The 21,663-nt window shown below is 40.7% G+C and overlaps 1 protein-coding gene and 1 long non-coding RNA gene across 2 annotated transcripts; one reads left to right on the top strand and one right to left on the bottom strand.

The window, feature by feature from the left end:
* Positions 1-301: 301 nt before the first annotated feature.
* On the bottom strand, positions 302-18,562 carry ACADL (acyl-CoA dehydrogenase long chain). Its single transcript, XM_032114767.1, has 11 exons — positions 18,444-18,562; positions 16,750-16,911; positions 14,213-14,350; positions 13,612-13,776; positions 11,949-12,015; positions 10,577-10,741; positions 9,817-9,918; positions 6,612-6,725; positions 4,346-4,473; positions 2,339-2,425; positions 302-1,002 (listed from the first exon to the last, which is right to left on the bottom strand). The coding sequence occupies exons 1-11, from the start codon at positions 18,515-18,517 to the stop codon at positions 909-911; spliced, it is 1,296 nt and encodes a 431-aa protein (XP_031970658.1). The 5' UTR covers positions 18,518-18,562; the 3' UTR covers positions 302-908.
* A 35-nt stretch (positions 18,563-18,597) lies between these two features.
* On the top strand, positions 18,598-19,649 carry LOC116446621. Its single transcript, XR_004241291.1, has 2 exons — positions 18,598-18,707; positions 19,314-19,649. It is a non-coding gene; the product is annotated as an uncharacterized LOC116446621 (long non-coding RNA).
* The last annotated feature ends 2,014 nt before the right edge of the window (positions 19,650-21,663 follow it).

Raw genomic sequence — 21,663 nt, 5'->3', positions numbered from 1 at the left:
TGGCGGGGCCCCGCCTGACGCGAGGACACCGCCCGCCCGCGCCGAGGCCGTGTGGGAGGGGAACGGTCACAGCCGCTCCCCGCTCCGGACAGGTTCAACTCTTAACGCCCTGCATAGGTAAAGAGCTAAAAAAACACCAGAAACACATACATTCCAAGTTATTATCGCAAATAAAAGCCCTCAAGTTCACCTGCATCACATTCCCTCCCTCCGAACTCCCCCTCAGCGCCCTGAGGTGAACACGGGCACAGACGAAGAAACCCCTTTCCCCCGCGGGCTTTGAAGTAACCGCAGACAAGCATGAGATTGCATAGAAATGCTTTATTATGTTTATTTGACCAAAGTAATTAAAATAAGGCATTCCAGGTTAGATGTAAACATAGAGATCCGCTGCACAGCAGGTGGCTGCTGCACAGTGAGCAGGTGTATGGCAGCAACAGTAACAGTGTCAAGTTCTACTTGTCAAGGGGAAATACAAAGTTATTTATAAATTAAATATTAATTTAAATATTAATTAATTTAAAGTAATATTTAATTTTGTTCATTTGTTAAGAATAGGGCTTCTCTCAAGATTTGATTCTGAAAAGTGAGGTTTGGATTCAACACAGTGGGTTCAAGTCTGACAGACCATGCTCCCCAACGTTCCAGACCTAAAAATGCCTTTCACTAGCAGAACTCTCGACACCCAGAGAATTACTCTGTTCTACAGAGACATTTAAAATTTAAGTTGATTAAATATTAGATAGACTGCATATGAGCACACTGTTACTACTAACACATGCTTTAAGTGTCACTTCCTTTAAAGAACATGATACAGCACATTTATTTTACTTACATTCTGATGTCTGATTTTATGCCATGGATTAATATATAAAAGGATTCTGCAAGACTCTGCAAAGGAGTAAGCCCTACTTGTCACTGACAATGTCTCTAGCAATAAGTTCTTTCATTATTTCATTGGTACCACCATAGATTGGCTGAACGCGGGCATCCACAAAAGCTCTGAGGGAGGAAAAAACCAAAACAAAACAAGGAAACATTACAAACAACACCTCAGAATGAACATACAATTTAAAAAAAAAAAAAAAAAAAAAAAGAGTGTTTTATCTTTAGAGATCCCTCTTTTCAAAGTATACTATTCCCATTGATAAAGTAGTTCTTATTTTCTAAGAAGCTTCAACTACCTAGAATATTACAACTTCCCAGGGTGCTGTGTGCCAAACCAGGAACTGGGTCAGTGTCTCTCCTCTGTTTGCTTATAGCGTGAAGTCTCCACTATTGCCTCTAATTAAACAAAAAAATAAAGCCCTATAAACCCAGACTCCTGCTACTACTCCACTCCCAACTCTTGTTCCTGGTGACAGCACACAGGACGATGACAGAGAACTTTTCCATCTTCATTCTGCTTCATCATACAGAGAGCAGCCCAGGAGCAATGTGGCATTCTCTGGAAATCTATATACTGTACACACAGACAAGCAGGGGGACACCCTGAATAGGGCTTACTGGCCTTCGTATAAGACAGTGCAGAACACTCACAAATTACACTCATTCCAAACATCGAGGAACAAGTTATTTTAAATTAACATTTCATACTCAATGTATTTAAAATTTTAAAAAAATCTAAACCTACTCAGTTCAAAAATCAGCTTACTCATTTATGAAAACGGCACAGCAGTCCTGTTTGTGCTATTTCTACTGTCAGATTACCGCCTCTTTTTTTAATAAAAACAGTACCAAAATCTCTACTTAGTGTCTGTCACATGGCTTGTACACAAACTTCACAGATAATACACAAGGATATATACAAAAGCTCCATAAATGTCTCAATTCATAGTCAGAAAAAAAATGGGAATGACAAATCCCTTTTCTACATATAAATCTCTCAATTTTTTCATTTAAAAAGGTATAAAAATGCTGAATGTAGCCAGTTATGCTCTTGATTTGACAATTTGATACTCAGTGGTATCTGATCAACATGCTTTCTTCATACATATGCAATTAATTTCAGATAAAACAAACTAGCTCCTCTCTCATTTCTACTTTTACAGTTTTCCTTCTGTTTTTTCAATTAACATTTTCTTCTAAAAAACCAACTTCTCTTTTGTGAAAAAAAAACCAGACAAAAATTGGTGAACAGCTTATGAGTTATTTGGAGAATCAAAACAAAGCTTTCCTGCAGACTTCTGTACAGTAGATTCCCTTTCAATTAAACATGATGAGAAAAGGAACAGTAAATCACTACTAACACTAAACAAGCGACACATAGACATAAAGAAGTGCCTCATTTGACTTTGCTGGTAATCTTTCATCATACAATCTGAAATGTTACACTTACTTTGCAATTGGATACTCCCACATGTACCCCCATCCTCCATGCATTTGTACACACTGAGTAGCTATGCTGTTTTGGAGATCAGAACACCTTAAATGGCCAAAAGGAAATTTGCTTTTAGAAGGACATTATGTTGCAAAACCTTACAAAAGATAAAGATATGTTAACAAGACAAATCCATAACATGATTAGTAAGAAATAAATACTGTTCAATTTAATGCATTTAAGTTTTGTTCCCTTTATGGGACAGCTTTCAGAAAATGAAAGGTTTCAAAACAGACAGGCTTGTTTACCTTTCTCATAGGCCAAGAGAATCCTTTTGTGAAGCAAGTTGATACAGTCTCTTTTCTTACGAAATCCCTCAGCTTTGTCAGAAATTAACAGTAAACCAGGCTTCCCCCCATCATTCCCATTAGCAACACACCAGGATGCTCTTTGAGCATAACCATCACCTGGGCATAATTTATTTTCCACAACAAACTTTATAGCCTTCAATTCTAAAACATACTGTAATTCTTCAACAGCATTTGTTGACTGCAAAATTTGGACTTAATAGCAAAAAAAAATTTAACTGCACTGGAAGCTCAAGTTGAAGCTAGAACACATGAAAAAAACCACTTTCTAACCGTACAGCTTTCAGTGGGCACAGAAGAAATGAAAATGACAAGTCAATTGCTTCTCGTGGAATAATGGCCTTTTCCCCAAACCATCCCCTCATTCAGTTAAATCCTTATCGTTTATTACACCAACTTTAATTTTGCAGTGAGTTACTGCAACTATCTTTCCCAAATATATTCTCAAGTTCTTTTAGGTACGTAACACAACCTCTGACCACAAGAAAAACCAAACCAAAAAAACCCTACAGACCTTTCTCCAGATATGAAAAAAAGAGATGCACAAACCAGGTTTTAAAATCTTTCAAAGCTCTAACCTGAGTCATTGGCTATACAAAAGGTTTAGAGACTAGACAGAATCTCCTAATACATTGGGAAATAAAGCAATTCTACATTCAAGTATTTTCTAAACCATTTAAGAGAGTCTTATGGAAGGGTCACAGGGACACCACTAGGGAAAGAGGAAATCCACAACAAATCATGATGGTAAACAGCTGGGAAAGCAAGGGTGTTTCAAATGCCTTGTTTTGGGAAATTTGTTGAGGAAGTGAGCCTGCATATCTCAGCTGGCATTAGTTGCTTCCTCCTCCTCAAAACTGAATGCCTCTGCTTCTGTACCGGGTACTTCTAGGTAATCGCTGCCAGGAATAACACTCAAAACCCTTCCTTCCATTGTAAATATTTCTGCTCATTTCATCTATACTTATTTTGAAAAGCCTAAAAACTGTAAACCTGTGTATCTTCCATAAATGTCTTTGCTCATGTCTCATGTGCTTTTTTTCTCCCATCTTTGCAACAAGCTAAAACTATACAAATTCATGTACCAGTTGTTTTTCTCTCATAAAACTAAGTTAACATATAACACCATCAAGTATGGGATGAGGGAAAAGAAGTTCTGGACAATAAAGGAAAACACTGTTCAGTCTCAGTTACAGCAACAGCCATAGCCAACTATTTCTTCCTAAAACCAGATAGCTTTGAAAACTGGCTGGGCCTAACAGCTACTGTTAAGTAACATTAATGAAATAATATCACAGAGCTTCAAAAACATTACAATTTTTCTCCAAATATTCACATTTTGCTTTTAAAGAAATCAAACCAAGCCATACACCCCATTAAAAAAACAACAAAGGAAACAGAAAAACACCCAACAACAAATTGCTAACAGTAAAATGTAAATTTTTCTCTAAATACCAATGGAGCACTCACTTTTACTTAAGCTAAAGCTGAGGCATGATCTTGTTATTAATGGAAGCCTATTTTAAAAGTATGCCTTTATTTTGAAATTGATCTGGTTAACCAACCCTGGTATTCAATGTAACTGTGATTTTTGTTGACCACATCATTAGAGTTAAGAACATGCAAGTAACACTTCTAGATGACTGTTAGCACGTACCAATACTTTGCCATCGAGGCTGTTGCGGAGTCCAGGCGTTTATCTGCATGGAGCTGCAAACAGTTGTCCATAAAAGCTCGAGCCACACAAATCTGTGTTTTTATTTCGGCCAACTTGTGCTGTACTGTCTTGTTTTGGAAGTGGATAGAGAGGGTAGAGGAAAGAAATATAGGGCAGTTTAATACTTTAGGTAGAAAATGCAGCATTTTCCGAAGGACTGCTGTTAGAAATAACTATTTCAAACAACTTTGGCTCTGTATGTCAGAAGAGACACCTTACTTTCCAGACAATAATGTCTTCACCAGTCTTATTAGACAAAATGAGATCGTTCTTTATTTCTCACGGTCAACTCAAAACACGAAGTTAAGAGAAAAAGCACAGGAGAAAGGGAAAACAAATTCCTAAAGAGCAGGAGGCCCAGAGTGCTCTGTCACTCTTGGCTCCCTCTTGTGAAGGAACATCCTTTCACTCTGTAGAGCCATGAATTTTCCCAATTCATAACCATCTATTGAATGCTTTTTCTATGTGTTCTTCAGAGTTTAAGCTACATGCAAAGAGACCAAAGCAAAAAATAAAATAAATTTTAGACTATCAGAAAGTTTTTCAGCACTGAGTTCTGTCACATTGGAAAATGGGTCTACAGAGAAGAGGTAAAATCCATCATAAGGTTATGTAAAACCAGACCAGGAAGGCATTCGACCACCTTCTTGTAATTTTGGTAGGGAGGGGATAAAAACATCACCCACTAATAGAAGTTCTTTCTTATTTCAGTTCTAGAAATGTATATAAAAAAATCTTGCTTCCTTTGACAATAAATATACTGGACCAGTGTACTACTATAAGGAAAGAATTAATTTCAAATGCTGTAATGTGGCATGACTAAATGAATTAGCCCAAGACAGAGCTCTGATTGGAAGGGATTACTTATAATATGCACACTCGAGTCATCAGCAACAAAAAAAAAAAAGGAAATTGAAGAGATATGCAGAAATTCATTATTTTGGCAAAAATAATATACTTTATGAAATTTACTGTCCACCTACTGGTGGCCTAGCCTAAAAAAGGAGATTATTTTGGAGATCTCTGCACAGTGAACTACTACAAATAGGAGGCATCCCCTACCTACATTAAAAAGTTAAAATATAGCTCTTTTGCTTTACAGTCGCATAGTGTGCATACTAAATTCCATCTGGAATTACAGATTAATGAAAGTTAACTTTAAAAACAGATGAAGATCATAGTCTCCTGAAGGATACCTAGCATTCCAGCCTCTAAAAGTTCCAGTTCTGGTTTCTTCACAACTAAAGATTTGAGTTTGACAAACGAAGTCTCAAGACACAGAAATGGATTTTTTTGTTAGTTATTTAAAAAAAAAAAAACCTCAAAATTTCCAAAGTATATAAAAAAAAGAGGCAGCCAACATCTTTAGCCCAGATGAGTCAGTTCTATCCTAAAAACCAAATATGCAGAAGCTTGGCCTGCCTCAGCCCTAACAGTTAATGTCGATGTCAGGAACACTGTAGTATAGCAATCCTGTGGAAAGCAATGTATGTTTTATGACTGCAGCTAAAGACTGTAGGCACGAACATCTCAAAACTCAACTACCTACCCCTGTCAGGAGTGAGCTCTGCCCACAGAGCATGACCCAACAGTTTCACATGCAGTCACACAAACACCCAGAGTGCTGCTGGCTGAGGATTCTCATTACAGCATTCATGAAACACCTCCACAGCACTTGGGCAGCAAGGTCACTCCTGGGAGTCCCCACGTCCAGCAACCTCCAAAGTAATTTTTCTGCAATGCTCTGTGTGCAGAGGAACACAATACCTGCACAGGCAGTCCCCAGGATTCCAGGCACAGACAAATACATGTAGGTGTGATGGACCCTGTGATTAGGACCTCCAGCTGTAAAATGCAAGCCTAAGATCAACAAGGGAATTGTTCTTTAGCAGCAGCAAAGAGCCAGTATACTTCCTGCCTACCTATTTCCCTCTCAGAAGTAGCGCTGCTGGGAGGTTACCTACCCAAGTTATAAAACACAAACATTAAGGCTTCTCTGGTGCTTTTTAAAAATTATTATTTTTGCATTTCAAAGATGAACGATGGTCATGGAGGCAAAAAACAAGACACAATACAACAGTGAAACCTATGAAAATAATCCTTTCAAAACAGCCTAGTGATTTTCATTTAGCAACTATTTCACATACACAGATGTATAGCAACCACACGCTAGAACTTGTACACAAGTGGCTCAGTTCTAACTCACCTGCAAATGCGCAATTGTCTTCCCAAAAGCTTTTCTTTGCTTCACATAATTTCTTGTTTCTTCAAACATGAATTCACAGCCAGCAAGAGCCATATCAGCAATTAGCAGTCTTTCCTTTTGAAACACAAATTACAGAATCCAGTTGAGTTAGTCCTACATTCCTCCGCATCAGATGCACAATTAGGACACAGATGTTCAGTGTTGTTCATTAAGGGAGTGGGAGCAGAAGTCACATAAAATACCAAACCAGACATACTGCATTACTGACATTAACAAGTGGGACAAATGCCTTGCTGCCTAAAGCTCACTTTTAAGTCTTTACTGGGATAATACTGCATCACAGTGACTCAAAAAATAGCCACAGATTGACCACAGGAATCTTACCAACTGAAAAATTCACATCAGATTCTGTTTCAATTATTGGCTTTCACTGCTCAGCTTAAACAACAACTGTGTTGGAACCCTGGGTTCTGAGAATTTCAGCCTTTCAGCGCTGGCAAGCAGTGATCCTCAGAAGCACACTGTATTTGATCTGAAACCCTGGGAAAGGCTCCCTAAATTGTGTGATAACACTGAGGTTGTTGCTGTGTAATTAAAAGTTATATCATTGGGTAGAATATGTAGAGGTGTAAAAAATTAGGTTTAGGGGATATAGGCAACAATATGGAGGATTTTGGGTGTGGATCTTCTTCCTTTCTCCTTCTTCTTCACAAATCTAGGGGTTCTGGTGTTGGATTAAAAAACCCGCAACTGTGGGCTGCGAACAGCTAGTTATTGGATTATAAATAAAAACAAGTTACTTGGCTGGGCAATTTAGACCTTAAAAAGCCTTGGAAGTTAGAATTCATGGCCATTTTCCCACCTTGTTACCTTGGAGGCACACTCTGTGCAGCTGTGTTATAGATAAGATATAATAAACAACTAAGTCTGAAGAAATTCCCAGTGTCCTGCATCTTAACTCAAACTCTGAGTAAAAGAACTCACGAAATACAAGCAAAAAAGAATAGAAACGGTAAAAAGAGTAAATTAACCCAGGGACACTAATACAACTATTTAATAATTTCAATAGTTCAACTCTAGGGGGGAAAAAAAGCCTACAAAAATTGGCTTTTCTTTCCTCATTGCACAGTGAAAAACAAAAACTACATGCAGAACAATTGTTTCTGGAAGCATTGAAACAGTCTGATGCATTGCATTGAACCTGTTCATGAGCACATCTATTTAAAGCAGTAAAGATTTCCTTTGATCAGGTTTTTTATTTACTCACAGTATAAAATTAAAAAACATGATCCCTACCAAATGAGGTAAATACAACATCAGAGCTTTGACAAAGCACAGACACATTTTGAAAAACCACATTGCCTCTTTGTCCTTCCAAATAATCCCAAAACTTCATAAAGTAAGTTGTAAACTGGCAAAGTATTTTGGCAGCTAAACAATTTCTTTACTTTGTTAAATGAACAGAGTTCCATGTAACTTTAATATGCTTCTACTTACAGAAGAGCTAGAACAGCAGCGCTTGTTTCTTGGAAGAGAATGCCAAATGAATCAGACACGTCCAAGCTGCACTTAATTTACTAAGCAAAGTGCTTCCATACTAGAAGTACACAAGAAATATGTGGTATGTTCTTTTTAATACACTACCCTCAGGTTCTTCAATAGCTGGGTTGTTGATCTGGCTTTGAGCTGCTGCGATATCAACATTTTTAGCAATGCCCAAAGAATTCTACACCTAGCACTGTGTGCTTCAGTTTAAAATCAGCAGTATCAACAAAACATTGCACACAAGACTGTCAAAGACTGGAAAAGCTTGATGCCTCAAGACATTTTGGGATGCACGTGTGGGGGTAAGGGGGCAGGTCGGGCCCTGCTCTGATGAGGTGTGCCCTGCTCTGCACACCACACCCCCAGCCCAGCCCTAGAGCATCCCAGCCCTTCAGTGTCTGTCAGTTGTGGCACACTGGAGGCAGTGCCCCAGTCTTGCCTAAGCCAGCTCCTGAATGGCCAAGTGATTAAAGTCCCATCGGAGGAGGGCCAGGGTAGCTCTGGGGTTTAAAAGGCTGACCACAAGGGGAGCATGTCTCGATCCTATCAGCCTCTTGGAGTTTCTACCTCATTGTTCTGGTTTGGCCAAATTTAGAAATATATCCTCTGAGAGAAGGCAGGTTACAACCAGCCCTCCCCCACCAGGTTCAGGAAAAGATAAATTTTCCTCGAAGGAAAGTGAAAGAGATAAAAACTATTTATTTAACAAACACACAGCAAAAGGATAATAATGTTAAATAACAAAACCTCTCGCTCTGCTGAGAGAAACCTGGGAAAATTTCAGAGTCCTTCCATAGCTCTCTCTCTCCCCCTCCTTGGAGCTGGGACGGGGTGGTAGGCCCACCTCCAGGGCCAAGGCCTCAGTGGAAATTCCTCCTGATGCATTCCAATGTTGAAACAGTCCAGCAGAGGGAAAAAAAAAGAAAAAACAAAGTCCCAGGAAAAACAAAAGTTTAACTCTCCGTCTCTCTCCAGAGAAAGAAAAAAGAGCTGAAAAACTGGCCAAAAGCAAGCTGGGTGCCTTCCCCACTCCCGCTCTGCTGCCACAGCTGAAAAAAAAAGTCTCTCTCTCTGTGTCACCTTGAACAAGCTGCAAACTGCTTTGAAAAAGTTTTGCTCAGGTTTTCCTCCCCCCTCTCAGGCTCAGCTTAAATGCACAGAAAGGCACAAAATTAATTTCTGGGCATGGGCCAGCAATATGGGATACACATCACAAAGTCACCCCAAGACACTCATCACTGGAACTCAGGAGCTGGTAGTTGTATGTGTGGTTTTCTGTATTTTTCCTATCTTTCTCCTTTTCTTCTTCTTCTAATTCTCTTTCCATGGAACATTTTCGGTAATGACACATGGGACGGGTTTAAATGTCGCTAAGTTAAAACAACTAATTTAATGCTGTGATAAGTGTGTTCTATGTTAATTGGATGTTGCACTACATCCTTTACCAAAGCTCCTTGATTTTCTATATTTTGCCAGTAAACCTGTGTAATTGTGACTCTTGAGAATATCTGGTTGCTACTTCTCCTGTGAGCTTAACCCACAGAAATGTTTTGGGGTGTTACAAACGCATCCCACTTTGGCAACCCAGGTGGCTCACCACAATACATAAACTTCAGGACTAATGACAAAACCTAACAGCAAACACTCACATTCCTTTTACCTGAGGGAGCTCTGCCATCAGATAATAGAATCCTTTGTTTTCTTTTCCAAGCAAGGCACTGGCTGGCAACCGCACATCTTCAAAAAACAGCTCTGCTGTGTCCTAAGAGGATTTGAAATGCAAGAATTGAGAGTCTGACATTCTCATCTCATTACGCTAATTTTGCCCTATTTTTTTCTTGCTATTGTGCACTTTAACTTGAAATCCCAAAATTATCTAGCCTGGAAGGATCCTCCAGAAGTCATCTAGCTTACATCCTACTCAGAGCAGCTCCAGAAAAAACAATCAGCTGAGGGCCTTGTCTAGTTAAGCTTTCCAAAGCTCAAAAGATAAAGGCTCCAGGACCTCTCTTGGCCCCTGTGCAAGTAACCAATCTCTTTCCTGGTGGACTTTTTTCCGTACTACCTAGTAAGAATTTTCCTTAATGTAACTTGCCTCCTTTGCCACTCTCCCCTTCACTCTGCTCCTCAAAGAAGAATCAGGCCCCACCATCTCTATAGCTAATGGCATAAGTAAGATCCTGTCCTTCCAGGCTTCTTCAAAGTAAACACATTCAGCTTCCTCAGCCTCTCCTTGCACATCATATGCTTCAGACTTCCACAGGCAAAAATCAGGATACATATGTTGCGTGTTTGTGCTCTGAAGTCTAACAGCTACAATAGCACCATAGTTCCATCTTATATTTATTTAGCAGTTGCCAGGAATTAAGTGGGTTTAGACTTTCTCCAATTCTATTGCATTAGAGGTTGTATGAACTCACTTGAGCTTTCAGGCCAATTTTGTTCAGTTTGCGTCCTTTGATGAAACCTTTTGTTCCATTTTCCACCAGAAAAAGGCTGATCCCATGAGCAGGGGATCGGGCCTCCCGGTCTGTAACTGCAACCACGATCACTACATCGCTCATCCAACCATTAGTGATGAACACCTGTAAAAAAAGGCAATTTAGAATAAAACAAGGTGGATAGAGGTTAGAAGAGATCACCAAGTAGCAGAAAGAAAAATTACATTGATACTTTCACAGGTGAACTGAAAGGCAAGGTTCAAGTGTCCAGAAGAATTTTAAGCTTTTGATATTAAGTGTTCTGGAACAAGGCAGACATTAATTTGAGAAGTATTGTGAGGGGCGGAAGTGTGAAGTTAAAGAATGCACAGATTTGTTTCTTTTGTCTGTCCCATGATAAAGAAGGAATACAGTATCAAATGTAAATAAACACAGAGGTTCTCTTGTCTAGAAATTAAATTAGTGAGGCATAACACTCAAAACTATCAATGCTTCTTGTCACAACTGCTTACTATTATCCTGTAGAACAACTCATGAGCCTGTCAAATGGATCCATCTTAAGTCCAGCAAAAGAAAGCTTTCTGTCCTGCTTGGCTTCAAATGAGCAGCATAAGCATCTTTTTTAACACCTATGCATATGTATTTGCTTGCATACATTCTCACCACTGAAATTCTGCTAAGACCAGAAGTCTCTATCAGTACTATGTTATCAGCAGCAGTAAAAAAGATTAGGACATTTCATAGCTTTTTAAAAAATGGTCTGTTGAACCCACACTCCCACTTCAACACTATCTCTGCCTTCTTGTTTTTCATTATGGTAATGCATAAAGTGCTTTGCCACAGCTTGACAAGACAGTCAGAGCATCTGATGCAGCTGTTTTGGTTTTTTTGTAACATGACCACCGAGCTCCTGAAAGATTCCACAGCTTGCATTGTGGCAACACAAGTTTTTACTCAGGCCACAGAAGATTTCATGGCAGTAGTATATATATTTTATTGTTAAACATCATTACTAACAACCATCCTGCTCATACTACACAGCATATTTTTTCCCCTTTTCTTCACAGTTTAAGGGAAAATAAGCCTTTTAATAGGGTTATTTAAAAGCTACAAAAAGAACCTATACAAGCCCTCCCATAAATCAGTTTGTAAATTGCCTAAAACAGACCTATTTCAAGACCTATTAAAAAAGTAACTGGAACAAAAACGCCACCTACAACACAACCCACACAAAAACCCCAAACCAAAAGGATCGCGAGGAGATGCTGAGAGTGGTGCACATCCTGCTGCATTCAGCTAAATGCATTCAGTTCCTAGAGCCTATGAGCAGTACGTATGTCAGTGCACTTACCTTACTCCCATTAAGAATCCAGTCACTTCCATCTTTTTTTGCATATGTCCGTATTCCCTGCAAGTCACTAAAACGAAATTCAAAAGGTCCTTCAAAAAACCATTCTGGAAGCTGCAATTTGTATATTGAATTCTATCCAGTACAAAATAAGGTAGATTTTATACCATCCAGGCATGGGCTCAGTGAAAACAGATGAGGATAGTGAGACATCATGAAATAGCTGAGTGTAACAGAAACCACAAGCATGCTGTGGAAAAGGATGATAAATCTATGCAACCATACAGGCGTGTGAGGTTCCATTTCCTCATCTCTGCTTGTGGGAGGTGGTGTAACACAAGCACTGACATCAACAGGTCAGCATGCACTTACACCAGTATGCCTCAGATGACAAATGCCACACAAAACCACATCCTCTAAACAGGCTCAATTCTGATCAGGAGGCTGTGTGAAAAGCCATGAACAACATCTACCATTTGTAGAAACATGACGCCAACAGGTTTTGGACTTCATGTGTCCCTCTCTCTTTTGGAAACTGGTCAGATCAGCAGTGTCTACTCTAAACACTGGGTGCTGGGCAAGGAGGAACACTTCTCTGAAAGGATTCAGAGGAAAGAAAATCAAGGTGTTCTGTTCCACAGAAAAAGCTAATAGTAAAGCCAAGCCTTCTTTACCAATGTGTCTTAGGGTGACTTTATGATGTGTATCCCCTATCACTGCCCCATGCCCAGAAATTAATTTCGTGCCTTTCTATGCCTTTAAACTGAGCCTGAGAGGGGGGAGGAAAACCTGAGCAAAACTTCTTCAAAGCAGTTTGCAGCTTGTTCAAGGTCACACAGAGATAGAGACGGCTCTCTGCACTCAGCTGCGGGAGGAGAGCGAGAGCAGAGGCAAGCACCCGGCTTGCTTTCTTTTCCAGCCAGCTTTCGGCCAGTTTTCAGCTCCTTTTCCTCCAGAGAGTTGAACTTTGTTTTCCTGAGACTCCGATTTTTTCCCCTTCTTCTCTGCTGGACAGTTTCAACATCAGAATACATTGGGAGGACTTTCCACCAAGGCCTTGGCCCTGGAGGTGGGCTCACCACTCCATCCCAGCTCCAAGGAGGGGGAGAGAGAGACTACGGAATGACTCTGAAATTTTCCCAGGTTTTCTCTCTACAGCGAGAGGTTCCATTATTTAGCATTAGTATCTTTTTTTTCTGCGTGTTTGTTAAATAAATAGTTTTTATCTCTTTCACTTTCCTTCAAGGAAAAAGTTTTTTTTCCTGAACATGGTGGGTAGAGGGGTGGTTTGTAACCTGCCTTCTCTCAGAGGATATATTTCTGAATTTGGCCAAACCAGCACACTATGTATATTATTTTTACACTGACTATACTTCATAAGTATGTTCACAGGACAAGCAAGTTGGTAACTATAAACTCAGACTGCAAAAGCAAATACAAAGCATAATTGCCCACAGTAGGACAAATACAGAAATTGATTCTGAGCTACTATCTTGAAATGACAAAGCTGTAATAAAGTAATCCATAATAGGTTTTTTGAGTTTTACGTATAATGCAGGATAGTCTTGTCCGTACAGTAACTAACCAGGAGGTTCAGAATGTTTTTCACTGACAAATCAATAGACAGCAAATAATGTTAAGACCATTGTTTTAATATTTGGCTTACCTGCCAGCCCCAGGTTCTGTCATGGCAATAGCTCCAATGCACTTGCCTGTAATCATTTGTGGGATAAAGTGTTTAATCTGTTCTTCAGAGCCATAGTTTGCAATGTAGGGCATGACAATATCTGAATGAAGGCTGAACCCTGGGCCTGTACAGTTAACATACATCCTGGAAAAAAAATAAGGGGGAAGTTCAGAAAAAAGTACTACCAAGACTTGAACACTGAACTTGCACTGTTACAACACAGACCCAATAACAAAGAAAACCCCACTACACAGAAGTCTCAGATATCTTCTGGCACTTTTACCATTATTTATAGAATGTAATTTCACAGCCAAATGGGTACATAACCTACCAGGCTAAATAAAAATGCTTTCCCGAGTTACAAAGCCAGTGGAGCATAATGACACTTGTTACTCAAACAGTGATCCAGAATACTTAAAACACAAGGGATTTACATGTATCTAAACCATCCTTTCCACAGGAAAGATAAGATCATTTTCTGTAAGCAAATGTAGTCCATAATGAGGATAATTCATGGAAAAAAAATACAGGCACAAACAATATGATCACTGAAATTCTTCCTGAAGCATCCAGTACTCACTGCTCCTCCCAGACGATGGCTGAAGAGAGAATATCCGCTCCGATGCCTCCATGTTTTTCAGCGATAGCAACACCCAGCAAACCCTGCTGTCCAGCTTTTTCCCAGAGCTCCCTGCTCACCTGGCCATTCTTCTCCCATCTGCAAAACGAACACAAAACCAGCACTGAACCCCTCATGTGCTACTGTTTATCTGTCATGGCTGCTGCCTCACACTGCAACACCAACAGATAGTGTGAAGGTACACAGACAACTATATGTCACAGCCAAGAAGCAGCAGCTTCATCAGAGTTTCTCATCTTCAAGTCCACAGATGCCACTGGCACTACAGAGACACCAACTGTAAAACAAGTTTGAACTCCTGCTTCCAATGTGTAACCTGACAGGATTTCATTAAGACTTCTTATGACTCTTATACCAGACTGGGATTTAGGCAATTTAGCCCCAGCCATCTGGATCATCACAGGCAGGTCTTTATCCTCCTGACATTTACAAATGTACATTTAGCCACATACAAAATGAGTATAACACATCAGTATCTTTCACAAGAGACTTCACCAGTGAAAACTCTACCAGTGAAAAATGCTTTATCAGAATCAAATGATACCATATTAGTCAGTTTTGTATAAAAATCTGTCTCTGTGCACTTCTTACAAGTCAGTACTGTATCTTGGTAAATTACTGCTTTAAGGTACTTTCAAGTTTGTGTAAATAGATAGTTGAGGCTTATCTGCTGATAGTTTGCAAACTTTAACACCACAGCAATAATCTACTCTTGGAAAATTAGAGCCTCTTTATGGGGTTTGTCAACCCAATAGAAGGTTGGATGGTCATTAATGCTCCAGGTTTTCTTTTTTTTAAGCTTTTATTTTCTAATGCCACAATTTTTAAATTACATGGTAAACAACATTCCTCTGATGCACATGTGTGCAGCAGAGCTATATCATAGCTGTTTACCCACATTTAATCAAGTATCTTATCCTACATATAAAACAGAATCATAGAAATGCAGAATAGTTTGGATTGGAAGGGACCTTAAAGCTCACCCAGTTCTGACCCCTTACCATGGGCAGGGGTCTCACTAGCCCAGGTTGCTCCAAGCCCCATCCAATCTGGCCTTGGACACTCCCAGGGATGGGGCAGCCACAGTTTCTCTGGGCAACCTGTGTCAGTATTTCAGCTGATTCACAAAGCTTTTGCTCCTACACTGGAAGTCTTAGATCTCTTTTTACCATCTTTGCTTTGCCTCTGATACCCACTTTCAGGGACATTCCTGTCCCTACCTCACCCAGCATGAAAGCTTCTCCTCCTCAAAATAATCCACAATTGCATTCACTGATGCTACATTTGTCTCTTCATCTCAGCCCAGACAATTAATATACTGTGCCTGAAGCCTCCTTGTTTACTTCAGAAGTGTGAGAACAGAGTGGTTCATTGGTCATTGAAGTGATGCAAAAACACAAGTTCAACTTGATTCAACCTCCCTAAGAAGTTGTTGTGTCAGCAAGATGGCAAATAGGATCTTCAGCAACCTCAAGCAGAGCCAATACATGTACACAGACCCGCCCTGGAAGTCCTAACACAAAATGAGGGACAATATCTGGTTTTATGGACAGAATATGACTGTACAGTGGAAAAGCATACTACTATGAGGTTGTGGTTTGAAGATTAAAAAAAAAATAGCTGTCACTAACCCTACTGTAAGCCTCCTGCTGCTCATTCTTGCCCCAGTCATGATGCTTCATACACTCAACTGAGGCACCTCAGCTGTTGGTAGATACACACTTGAGCTATATCAGGATATTCCTATCTAGCAGGGCAATTTCAGAATAAGTCCTTCAGTACCACTTGCTGTTTTTACTTCAAGTAAACTAGAAATTGCTTAAGACACTACTACAGCTTGACACTTTTGGTTCAAAACCATATCCTGAGTTAATTTCTTTCCTATCCACCACTATAATGTGATTGGATATGCCTAAAATAAGGGCTAAAATTACCCTCCAGCTCTACTTCAGTGGAATTACAACACCTCTACCCTGTACAGAAAACGCACATATTTCCACAGAAACAAAAATTAAAGAAATTCAAACAGAGATTTTGTGCAAGTTTCTTGGTAATACATGATTCACCTCACCATGCTATATGTACTTGTATGTAGCTACAAAATCTACTGCAAGGGAGACAGTAACCTAGACACATGATCAAAGCCTTTTTCACTATTTCCCAATAGTGTGGGAACTGAACTGTCCACCAACTCTCCCAAAAGCATCTGTGTCAGTTAATCCTACAGGAAGGGAAACTTTGCTGCAACTCTGCAAACTGCATTTGTCTGCTCATGGGCCCAAGCTGAGGATGCCAGATAACATACACTGGAGCTCAAAGGACGCATTCAATTTGATTATGTGTGATTTTCCTTCATGCACGACTTTGTTTTAATTTAGTAAATTTGTATATCCTATTGTATCAGGAGTAACACTGCAAAAAGAATTTTGGGGAAAAATTAATATTGGCAAACCAAAATGTTTAAGAGGTTATCTTACTCTGTGTGAAAAGGCAGCACTTCTTCCTGAAAGAACTTCCTTGCACTCTCCCTGAAGATATCATGCTCTGATGAGAAGATCCTCCGAATGCCTATATCAGTCAAAGTCTTAGCAGAAGATGGTTCCAGGCGCTTTGTGCCATGCTGTTCTGTTTGCAGAGGACTAAAAAAAGACAAATTAATGCATCTGTTAGGATACAGGCACCCTATTTGCATAACTCTTTTAAAAGGGAAGAAACACCCATGTTACTAAACATAGTTCACATCCCAACTCTGGCACACCATTAGGTCTCAAGGATACCCATGATAAATACAAAGAACTAACATACACTGCACTCCACTGGACTATTAATGGAGGTAAAGCAAGGCTGGTTTGTCCTTAACACTTCAAATAAATTAAAAACAATAACAATACATATATAGGTAAAAGAATAAAGTTACCCCAATGAAAACATATATAAAAACAAAATGATGCTGTAACAAAAAAAATAAAATGATGCTGTAACAAAAAAAATAAAAACTGAAATAGTGGTAAATGTCAGTAATAGAAACCACACAAGGAAAGTATAATTATGAAATAAGAACAAAGGGTTTATAAAGCTTTTGTAGGGGTTTGGAACATCAAGGATGACATAGTACTTTAAGGCTTGCTTTTATTGTATTCCCATGAAACATCAGAAATTTTAAGTACAGAGCTGAGTACATGGAAGAGGCATTCACTCTTCCTTTCTCAAACTATTTTGTTAATCTCTCAGTTCCTCTGCACATCAACTGTGTGTAGTCCTACAGAACTCAGCTCAGCCTACGCTTATTTACTCTGCTGTAGAGACACAAGTCTTTATTTACTACCACATGTAGTTACTCAGGCTCTGCCAGTGAAATAATCCCCCTGAAACAAACTATATTTACTTCTAATAATATTTGGGAAAAATGGGATACAGCAACTTGCTGGTTGAGTATTTTGTACCCTCAAAGCTAGGCACACAGTGACTCTGAAAAGCTCTACCTTATTTTTAAAGCTAAGATGATGCTGAGCTTCATTTAAGCCCACCCGTTTAATTGCGGCTGACGCTGCACATGTCACACAGGGAAGGGCCTGGCTACTCCCTTATTCTAAACGACAGTCCTGGGAGAGACAACTCGAAGGTCTGGGAAGGTGTGATCCCACTCCTGCCTTTCTGCTCCCCCCAGCCCCCAAGCCCGAGCACTGCTGCCAAGGGGGAACGCGGTGCCCGGGAAAGAACACGCCCGGCTGTCACCTGCTGCCAGCACAGGACTCGCTGTTCCCGGGAAGTGGAGCAAAGGTCGGGAGATCACGGGGATGGATGCGCTGGGGCTCCCGGGCCCGCGCGGCTCGGGGGGCTCGCCCAGCCCCAGCTGTCTCCTGCGATGGGGGCACGGCCGCGCACACACACACGTATGTGCACATACAGCACCTGTAACCCCTCCGCCACGCGTATACAGACCACGCGCATCCACGCCCTCCAAACACACACAGAGATGCGTACACACATCCACACAGAATGGATAGCACACACAGACAGCCCCGTCAGCCCGCACACACACACCCCCCAAGCAGGTGGGCAAAGACAGCCACCCCGGTCTTTACGGAACCCAAGCTGAGGGGCGCTCACCCACCCTCACGGATCGGTCCCTTCCGCCCCAGCGCTGCCCACCATGGCCGGTTCCGCTCACCTGGGCTGGGCGGAGAAGGGTCGGGAGCCGGCGACCCGCAAGAGACCGCGCAGGCGGAGCACCCACGCCGCCATTTTACGGGACAGGGCGGGACAGGACAGGGCGGCACTGCCCCTGGAACCCCGCGAGTTATCCCTGTGCCCGCCCACCTACGGCTGTAAATCTCTTCCGGGCTGGAGGCGGCAGTGTCGTGAAACAGCTGTATCATTAATAATTTTCTAATGTAGCTTTGCAATCACGTCATGGAGAGGAGCGGGAGCAAAGGTGACAGCCGGACGAAGGGGTTGTGCTCTGAAGGCAGCTCGTGTGATGGCACCCGGCATGAGGGACGACCTTCCTGGCCATGGCTCCGTCCTCCTTTCAGAGCCTTCAGGGAAGGGGCTGTCATCCCCTGGGGTGGCATGGCTGGAACCTGAGCCCCCTCCCCTGAGGGCTGCCCCTCATTGGGCCTTTTGGCCATTTTGCCTTCGTGGGGCTGGTCCTCCTGGTGTCAATGGGTCTTGATTTGCAGAATCTGCGCACCAAAATAATTTAGCATGCTTTTTTTTGGGGGGGGGGGTGGGTGGGTGTGTGCTTTTTCTTTTTCCCTTTTTCTTTCTGTGATAAAAAGCTATTATAGCATTGGCTTTCGCAGGTAGTAAAATGTAAGAAATATTATGTATTAGAATACATTAGGAAATATCATGTGCAAATATGCTAAGAATAACTTTGCTATGCGGATATTAACTAGTTAACATTATAACTGGGGTCAAACTTACAAGATGCTGATACAGCTTGAGTTATAAGATACCAATATAACCTGAATCATAACTTTCTATACAATGTAATAGCTAGTATATGGTTTACTAATTGCTTAATGTTTAAATAAAGGAAAACTCGCCAGGTGAACAATCTCAAGAATAGACAAGTATAGCTAGATACTACATCCTGCTGCTTCCCTAATGAGAAGTTGGCAACAATGAAGCCAATTAGCCACAAAGTAAAGAATTTAAACCGGTTGGATCCAGAAAGACCCAGGACCACCATGACTGCGCATGCTCCAAAGACGAAATTGAAAAGTTCAAGATGTGAGGGAGACCTGAGCCTTCGTCAAAGAAGACCCCTGAAGATCCTCACGATCATAATACGCCTGCTCTAATAGGCGGATCGGAGGAGGAACTGTGTTACTACCTTCTAAAGTGAAATGTAAATTAGTTCTCAGAAAAACTATGCATATGCATTGTGGTTTATTAAATATGCATAATGTTAAAGCATATAAACGGGAAATTTGTGTGTGTGTGCCTCTGGCTATGAGCCACACACCCAGTGCTGTGATTTTGCTTTAAGTGACCTTTGTCCCCTGTTGTCCCTTATTACATTTTAAAAAACCCAAAAAGAAGGGTGGGCTTCGTTTCTCACACTTTGCTTTTTTATTTTGAGTGCTGGTTCTCTAAACTAGGCGGTTTATGATTATCGTGTGCAGGGGCTTTCCAAAGGATGGAGGTGTTGTTCTGAATGTTACCCATCGCACAGCACCAATTCACACACAGAGGCAAGGTATTTCTATTTTTTTTATTCTAGTTTGCACAAAGTAGGTAGCTAGGTGGTAACCCATAAAAGGCTAGCTCCCCATTCATCAACACTTTACACTATCTATCCTCTTTAACAAGGGCATACATTTTATTACATAACCTCTTTATTAATTAGTACTCAACCCCCTATTTGCTAGTTATATCTCTCACTTCTCATGCAAATTAGTCCTCATGTGCAGTTCTTCCCTCCCTTTTAGTCTGGAGTCTTATTTTGAGTAGATGGTCAATGAGTCAGTGGTCACAATCTCCCACTGCCAGAATTACCTTTCCTCCAGTTACTGCAATGCTCATAAACTGTGCTGATTAACAACTAAAAAAACCACAACATTCAAAGTTTTACTCAGTTATTCACATCTTGGAGGGCTCAATATCAGAGCAGGCATTACTTTAAGGAAGAGCGAACCACTGGAGGTGGGGAGAAGGATAAAGATTTAATAGTCTGCTCATAGCTCTTCATCCCTTTGGCCCCTGAGGTCACCCTGCTGCATGGGGCATAGTCTTGACAGGGGATACTCTCCCACGTCAGCCCTTTTGGGAGATTTTTGAGCCATAAATGGGCATCTTTCACCAAGAAAGGAGCTCCTTTTACCAACAATACCCTGACCTAAAAAATGATACATATAACTAGATATGCTATAGAGATCTGATAACTAGATCTGATATCTAGAATATAACATGTTACCAATCATTATTAAGTATGGGGTTAAAATGATATACAGTTCTCATAATTGGGGTTTTACATACTTCCCTCACTTCCTGTGTAATGTTGTTGAACTCTCAGGAATTACCCTCTGGAGTCATAAGATGGCACAAAAAAATTAAGCAAAAAGGAAATTTTGAACCTTGGTATTTGTTGAGAAATAAAACAAATGCTGAAAAGGCTCAAATTGCAAAGCAGATTGGACCAGAAGATATTTTTCAAACCTTCATCATTTTAAACTAATACTTTATTGGGAGTGAATTGTACAAAATCCATTGAAAGAATGCCTGTGGTTTGGGTGGTTTTTTTTTATATTGATCCATAGTCCAAACCTGCTGTAAAGTTTTTTAACATATATAAAAAGTATTTTCAGCTATTGTATTCCTACACCGTAAACCAGGAGATGGCACTACAGGAATAGCTATTCCTATGGATGAGCCTGTCTGAAAGCAGCAGTGCCTGTAGACAAGGGACGATGTTTTCAGTGTGACACACTGGCAAAACACAGAGCTGTCTGTACTTACAGAGAGAAGCATCTGTATTACAAAACCAGTTGCAGCCTGGAAACTTGTCCTGCTTTTTCATTTGGGAGTCTGATGTCATTATATCAGAGTAGGCAGGAGGGAACCATGCAGGAGCAGTTGACAGGGAAGAAGTAAAAAGGAGATTGTTGGGAATTACTGAACTCGGATGTCCAGAGGTAAAATTTGGCTATGCTTGTGAGGTCCTGTCAGGTAGATCCTCCTGGAAAGTGCCTTCCTTAAGCTGGTGTTGGCTCCTGGGTAGGGCCAGCGTCTTGGTCATAGGTCTGTTAGCAAGCAGGAGGCTGACAGGGAGATTTGCATTCCCAGGGATGCCAGGTCACTCAATTTACAGTCTTGTTAGCTTTGTTGTAGCAAGAAAATCTGCCAGGACATATCCCATCACATGTACACCTATGCACTATAAC

The sequence above is a fragment of the Corvus moneduloides genome, chromosome 7 (genome assembly GCF_009650955.1).
Source record: "Corvus moneduloides isolate bCorMon1 chromosome 7, bCorMon1.pri, whole genome shotgun sequence".
NCBI lineage: Eukaryota > Metazoa > Chordata > Aves > Passeriformes > Corvidae > Corvus > Corvus moneduloides.
Note: the sequence above shows the minus strand (reverse complement) of the source record. Positions and strands in the feature narration are given on the sequence as shown.